The sequence below is a fragment of the Drosophila sechellia genome, chromosome 3R (genome assembly GCF_004382195.2).
Source record: "Drosophila sechellia strain sech25 chromosome 3R, ASM438219v1, whole genome shotgun sequence".
NCBI lineage: Eukaryota > Metazoa > Arthropoda > Insecta > Diptera > Drosophilidae > Drosophila > Drosophila sechellia.
The window spans coordinates 18,137,326-18,144,170 of NC_045952.1; the positions used below are offsets into that span (position 1 = coordinate 18,137,326).

At 45.5% G+C, this 6,845-nt stretch overlaps 2 protein-coding genes across 2 annotated transcripts; both read right to left on the reverse strand.

The window, feature by feature from the left end:
* Positions 1-11: 11 nt before the first annotated feature.
* LOC6606961 (protein slender lobes) lies at positions 12-5,227 on the reverse strand. The gene is made up of 5 exons (XM_032723153.1): positions 5,053-5,227; positions 4,791-4,877; positions 1,194-4,699; positions 910-1,131; positions 12-847 (listed from the first exon to the last, which is right to left on the reverse strand). Exons 1-5 carry the CDS (start codon positions 5,087-5,089, stop codon positions 410-412), a joined length of 4,290 nt encoding a protein of 1,429 aa, XP_032579044.1. The 5' UTR covers positions 5,090-5,227; the 3' UTR covers positions 12-409.
* Positions 5,228-5,627: 400 nt separating this feature from the next.
* On the reverse strand, positions 5,628-6,809 carry LOC6621662 (leukocyte receptor cluster member 1 homolog). The gene is made up of 3 exons (XM_002045731.2): positions 6,711-6,809; positions 6,555-6,654; positions 5,628-6,496 (listed from the first exon to the last, which is right to left on the reverse strand). Exons 1-3 carry the CDS (start codon positions 6,731-6,733, stop codon positions 5,738-5,740), a joined length of 882 nt encoding a protein of 293 aa, XP_002045767.2. The 5' UTR covers positions 6,734-6,809; the 3' UTR covers positions 5,628-5,737.
* Between the last annotated feature and the right edge of the window lie 36 nt (positions 6,810-6,845).

Sequence of the window (6,845 nt, forward strand, 5' to 3'; positions counted from 1 at the left end):
TTCGTCCTTCATTTTGTGTGTGTATCGATAGCTTTATTTTCTGTTTCTCACATGTTCAAAAAAAAAAGGAAATTTCTTATATTGATGGTGCTCCGGGAACATTAAAATTAATTTTAATTGTTTTCATATCTTGATTGGATCAACAAACTTTCTCGCGTTAGCTGGATAAATCGGAAAGAATTCAACAAACAAATAAATTTCTGAGGTATGTGCAAGTAATTGTGGTTAAGTGATGTGCAATGAAACAAAATAATATATGGCAGAGCAAGGGCTTTCGTAACAAATAACTATAGAACAAATAATAGAATCAAATTCAATTGGGGAAATGCTAATGAAAAGAAACGACAACTAAAGTATGCATTGTGTACATTTAACATTTCCACAAATTTCTCTCTAAGTCTAATGTATCCTAAGATCTGCGAGCAAATATCTGCTCCTTGAAGCGCAGCGCCGCCTGTTTGGCGGAATTGTGTTCGACCTTTTGTGCTGGGTGCTTGGCCTGCTTCCTTGACATCCCGGAAGGTCCTGGCTCCTCGCGGAACCCATGCATTTTCGGTGTGGGCGGCAGCTCGCGGAAATACTTCTGTTTGGGTGTGCATGGCTCAACTCGCACCATGCCCGAACTGGTCTTAATCAGCTCGATTTTGGGAACTTTATTGGGGGGCTCATCGACCACCGTCACGTAGCCAGCATTCGTTCGAATACGATGGCCGTGGTTCTCCTCATCGGAGCTCTTCAGGGGTGACGCCTCCTGGGGCTTTTGCTTTTTCCCCTTCTTCTTCTGTTTCGCTGATTTCTTGTCCACCAATGGCGGCTGTGGCGACAATTTACGCGAGAGCGTGCGTGGCTGCGGAGGAGCAAGGACTTTTGGTTATACTCTTGTCTGTCAGGCGACTAACTAACGCTTACCTCTGCGTCGCTGGCTTTTGGCGGCGCGAGAAGATTAACAGCATGACTCACAGCCTGACGCGCTGCCTGTAGGCGCTTTACATCCTTCTTCAACGCCGGTGGCTGCTTGGACGATTTAGTTGTAATGGTTTCCGATTCTGAGCCCATGGTGACCAATGGCTTGGATGGCGCTTGCGCAGCCAGTCGCTTTGGCTTCTTTTGCTTCGCTCCGCTGGCAAGATACTGTAAGGAATAAGCGAATTTAGTGTGAATGGTAAAGGAGATTTTTTATTTAAGGTACTGACCTCTTTCTTTTCCTTTAACTTAGCCTCGTTGGCAGCTTCCAGGAGGTTGTGACAGTATGCCAAGTAATATTCGGCAGTCTTCTCGACCTTGACCGGCGCCATTCCTTTCGGTTTTGAAGTCACAATTTCTGTAGGTCTTTCCTCGGATGGCGGTAAATCGCAAGTATTCGGCTTCTCCATAGGAACCTCCTCTACGGCGACAGTTTCTTTTTCTTCAGGTGATTCCGAAGCTGGTGGTTCGGTATCGGCCGTTTCTTCATTAGGAACTTCACTTTCCGAGACTTCCCCGTCGCTCTGATGTTCCTCGGCGACAGTCATTGTCTCGATTTCGTTGTCCTCCTCCAAGGAATCCGTGGAAGCACCATGTGAGCTCTTAAGGCGCTTGCGCTCGTGCTGGATCTCCATTTCCTCAAGATCCTCTGGTGCGCCTGATAGGCTTTTCGACAGGCGCTTGCGCTTGTTTTTCTGCCGCTTTTTCTCGGCCACCATGTCGACAAAGGACTGCGAGGGGCAGAAGTCACTGCCAACTTCAACCAGTTCACTACGGCGTCTCAGCTTGGACTTCTTGGTTGCCAGCTCGGGACTGGGGACATATAATGACTGGCGGCGGGATTTCTGTAGAGGGTTAAACATTTTTTGCAAATGGCTCAAATCACTAGAGGCCAATTCGGCGAGCAAAGCTTCTTCATCCGCAGTGGAAATTGTGGATTTTTTTATTGTTGGAGGGCTTTCGCTTTCAGATGGTTTATCTTCATCAGACTTCTCGTTTTCGGCTTGTTTGTCTTTATCAGACTCCTCGTTTTTATCGGCCTCCTTAGGGTCCTCAGTTTCATAATAATCCATTATATCGTTTACGCTTTTGTTGCCCTTGGCTCCAGAGATTTGGGCCTTGAAAGATGTAGTTTTTTTAATTTCGGAATGGTTTTCGCTTTCAGCTGGTTTATCTGCATCAGTTTCGTCTTGCTCTTGCTTTTCCCCGTCATCGGAATCCACTATTTCGTACAGGCTTCTGTTGCTTTTGACTTCAACCTTGTCTGTCTTCTCCTCCTCGTCGTTATCTGATGAGTCCACCTCCATGACACTGATATCGAGTTGCGTTTCTGTCTTGTTGAACCGCTCCGATTTGTTCAGTTCGTTGAGAGCGACTTGGCGAGATCTTTCCAGCTCGGTTTCCGAGATGGAAGATTTTTCCTCACTGGCGTTCAACAGTTGGGCTGCTTCGCTTAATTTACTGGCATTGGATGAGCAGTTGCTTTGGTTTTTGGGCTTCTCTGTTTTGTCCTTACTGGAGTCATTGTCCTGAACTTTCCTATGTTCTTCATCACTGGAGCTCGCTATAACAATGCGGCGACGTTTCACGCTAGAACTCTCAGCTTGTTCAGATTCTTCAGCATCTTCAATTTCATCCTCGTCGGAGGAGTAGCAAAGCTGTCCTAAATCCTCCTCATCTTCGTTGTCCGATACAATAAACGAATCGTCGCCATCAGATTCTTCTGGGGTAGACTCCTCAGTATCCTCACTGCCAACGGACTCCCCATCGATTGGAATTTCATTCTCCTCCATTTCCCGGCGAATCGAACTGTCCATCGAATCTCCAGACTTGTAATCTTCCCCAGCATCTTCAGCTTCTAGATCCACAAATTCGGAAATGGGTTTGTCTTCTTCGTGCTCCTCCTCGTTTTCTCCTTCACCCTCTTGGTCTTCAACATCTTCCTCAAAGCTTTCTAGCCCAGCCAGGATTTTATTCTCAGACTTTTGCTTTGACATGCGTGATTGTTCCATCATCTCATCCTCAGCATTCTTTGATTCCAGCTCATCGAATGGCTTGATAGCATCAATTTGAGAAGGTGCTGGATGCAATTCCTTCGTGCAGTTGGACAGACCACGCTCCTGATCTTTGAATATTGGTGTGGAACTATATCGACCCTTTTGGAGAGCCAGTTTTATGGGCGTCTCCGGCTTGGGAGTCAGAATGCGACAGACTGACACCTTCTCACGTCCTGGAGTCTTGGGAAACCGTTTCTTTTCTACCTCTATGACATCAGTGTTAAAGTTGTTGAAGTCCACCGATTTTTTTTGCTCCACAGCAGGGGAACGCACAGCACGAGCTCTTATGCAGGAAGTTATGTCCGGCAGATGTTTACCCTCGGTAACATCGATTTCGTTTTGCTTCTCATCTTCCAATGAATCATCTGGGAGTACTTCCTTACTGTCTTCGACATTTTCTTTATTTTTTGGAGCTTCCGACGGATGTACCGGCTCATCGTCGTCGAGGTCTACAAACTCCAGTTCATTTAGTTTCTCTACTGGCTTATCGTTTTGTGGCTCGAACTGAACAATCGAATCTTCTGCATCTAAAAACTCTTGGTCCTCCATGGACTCATCTTTTTCTGGGCTTGTGTCCATTAAGTCAATAGTAGAAACGTTTTGTGCAGTAGCTCTTTTCTTTTCCATTTGAGGAGAATCAATTAGCTTATGAGTTTCTACTTTGCTTTCAATTTTAGGAGGTTCAACCTTCTGGGGAGTTTCAGTTTTCGTTTTAATTTCATTGTCTACCCCAACGGGCTCGCTGTTTTCTTTAACTTCAGAAGTGGCAACAGGATGAACTTTCTGCGGAGTCTCGATTTTTCTTTCAACTTTAGGGGACTCGACGCGTGATGTTTCAAACACATCATCCATGTTTTCTTCAATTTTCTTGGATGTCGCGATTGGAGTTTTTTTTGTAGTTGTATCTGCGCTCTCATCAGTGTGAAGAGCTTTACTTGAACTTTGAATTTTTGAAAGTGTGGTAAATGCCTTCAGGAATGGTTGTTTGCCAGCATCCTTGGCAGGTTGAGCTGATTCTTGTGTTTCTGGTGTCTGTGAATGGGCTGCAGCGATAGATTTATTTTGCTCCTCAACAGCTCCATTATCCTTGAGTTCATCCGACACAATCAATTGCTGTGCCTTTCCCATCATGCCAGAGAATTTTTCCATTGAAAATTTCTCTAGCTTTACGGCCACCTTGGGAGTGGTTTTAATATTGGGTTTAGCCTTCGCTGGCTCGACATCTGATGCTTTTTGCTCAACTTTGGGTGAATCGTTAAGATCACGAGGCGTATTACTGGACGAACGAGTGGCCATTGGTGGAGTCTGAGACATAGAACGCGTCACTCGTTTCTCATCACTCTGCTGATTGGGTGTGACTGTTCGCCTTGGACTCGGACTGACACTGGGCTTCCGCTGTGCCTTACCCTTGCCGTCCTTGGGCACAAGACTTGTACTGGGGCTGGGCTTTTCCTGAACGACCTCATTTTCCTCCGGTTCCTCTGTTAGTGTAAGCTGTTGGCGCACAGATCTGGTGTTTTTAGCTGGCGTGCGAGTTGGCCTTTTCACGGAAGAGGGCGTCGTCGGCTCGGGAGTCTCACCGCGTGCCAAGGATGCGCGCCTGGTCCGTGTTGGAGTCCTCACATCTAAAGTGGACGAGTTCAGACGTGTGCGGCGTGTGGCACGTGGCGAAGCGGCAGCTTTAAATACGAGAAATCATTGTCTTAGACTTGATACCACTTGATACTTGATACTTGATACCAGTTTTATCCGAGTTGGGCCACAACTTACCGAGTTCTGCCGCCGTATCCAACTGCGGAGTGCTCGGACGGCTGTCCGTATCGAGAAGGGACAAGCGACGAGTTCGAGCCCGGGTCACTACCATATTTATTGGATTAAACGGATAAGGAAATAATGTTAAAGGATAAGTTTTATTCGATCGAATGAAAAGACGAGCTGCTTGAGAAAGGAGCCCCTCGATAATGGCTGACTTTGGAGCACCGGTTTACTTGTCCCGTTGCTTTTGAAGCACAGCACGCTGAGATCCACTCACCGCGCTTTCCATCTGTGTTCTCCGTATTATCATCCATTTGGCCCGGCTCTTTTGTTTTCCGCACACAACAATTAATTGAAATCAAGAGAGTTTCGAACCCGCATGCAAATTATAACAAAGAAATAGAAACGAAGACGCCGAGCCAAAAAAGTGAATTTCACATGTGCCGCAAACTGCGATGTTCTCTAACACTGCAGCCGGCTGTTGAGCATTTGTGTGGCGGCCGTTAGAATTCAAACTAGTATAGTTTCGGGGCTGAATTCGTTGTGCTGATAGCCTAATATCACCTTCAGCTGATAACTTATCTTATTTAATTTAAATTAGGTTGTTATACTTTTATTTAACGTGCAAAATCACTTAATAGTTCTTCCGATTCAAACGTTGTGCAACATTGGCCTGTTTCGGCACCGATAAAGTGGCCGATATCTTTAAACCGGAATTATCGCCACATCTAAATTTAAACCATGACCAAACCGCCTAAAGACTTATTGTAATGAACGGTTGAATAATTGGATATTATTATTATTTTATTATACAATCGTATGTATTTATAAAAGTACAAATATTTGACGTGCTATGGCTTCCAACAATTATTTGTATTTTTAAACAAAGAGTATTTTTTTAATCAATTCAATTACATTCGTTATCTAGGCTATTAACATTAAGTTAAAAACATAATTAAATGCTAAAGCATATTTTGCTTTGCTAACTCCGGATTGAACTGGCTGTTGTACTTCTGGATAACCTTAGGCGTCGCAGCCGGAGTGGATGCTGCACTGGCAGCCACCGGCAGCTCCTTGAGTGCGAACAGAGCCTCGGAACGCTGGCGCTCAGCCGTTTCCCGTCGCATGCGCTCCCTTCTTAGCGTCTCGAGCTTTTCTCGTTTAATGCGTTCCTCGGCCAAAAGGGTCTCCCTTGAAGCATTTTTGCTCTTGTGCTTCTTGTGCTTAGTATTTTTCTTATCCTTCTTGGATTTCTTGTCCTTGTGGGGTATTGAAGATTCTTGAGAAGGCGTGGGTGTCCTTTCGCGAATTCTTTTTGTGGCCTTTTTGGGATCCTTTTTCTCTGGAGGCAACAAAGCATTGATTAGGGTCAGAGGATCGTGGGCTAGCTTTTGCTTGAGATGAGTTTCAGTAGGAGTGGCATCCCCCACTTCTGGTCTTTTGGGGGCTAACTCGTACCAGCTGCGCACTTTCAAAGCTTCATTGGTGTCCTGGCCCAAGTATGTGAGGTAGCCGATCTGCTTCTCATACTTCTCCTGCTCCTCCTTTTGCTCCTTTTCCAAGTCTTTGTTAGTCGTCTTCACTCTCGCCTTGTAGTCCGCAAAGATATCCACCCCTTTAGTTGTTTCAGTACTGCATTCTGGCTCCTCTCGAGATTCCTTGGAGACCTTCTCCGGCAAGCCTGATTGGCGGCGCAGGAAGTTGATTCGCGCCTCGCTTTCCTATTTGACAAAAGAACCCATTAATATGTTAAATTGACGTTATTTGGGCAATACCCACAGCAAATTCCAATTTCTCCTGCCGGACTTTTTCTTCCGCTGCAGCAGCCGCTTGATCCCGGCGCACGCGGGCAATGTTCTCCTTGGTACGCACATGCCAGCTAAGAAATACACATGAATTGAGAAGAGGTATCTTTAGAATCAGTATAAGACTTACCGTTTTTTTGGTAGAATATTCATTTTATTTCCACTTTGTTGACATTCCTGGAATCGATGACTCGATAGGCATCTCTACCTATCGATGGCTATGACTTATCGAATGCCCTAACCGTAGTAGGCCAAATTTGTTGCT

Excerpts from the sequence above, each read along its gene's own strand:
- LOC6621662 (XM_002045731.2), bottom strand. The coding sequence starts at position 6,733 with ATGAATATTCTACCAAAAAAACG. Across the intron at positions 6,655-6,710 it reads AATATTCTACCAAAAAAACG|CTGGCATGTGCGTACCAAGG; the intron begins GTAAGTCTTATA and ends TGTATTTCTTAG. Across the intron at positions 6,497-6,554 it reads AGGAGAAATTGGAATTTGCT|GAAAGCGAGGCGCGAATCAA; the intron begins GTGGGTATTGCC and ends TTTGTCAAATAG.
- LOC6606961 (XM_032723153.1), bottom strand. The coding sequence starts at position 5,089 with ATGGATGATAATACGGAGAACACAGATGGAAAGCGCG. Across the intron at positions 4,878-5,052 it reads GAACACAGATGGAAAGCGCG|TGACCCGGGCTCGAACTCGT; the intron begins GTGAGTGGATCT and ends TAAATATGGTAG. Across the intron at positions 4,700-4,790 it reads GGATACGGCGGCAGAACTCG|CTGCCGCTTCGCCACGTGCC; the intron begins GTAAGTTGTGGC and ends TCGTATTTAAAG.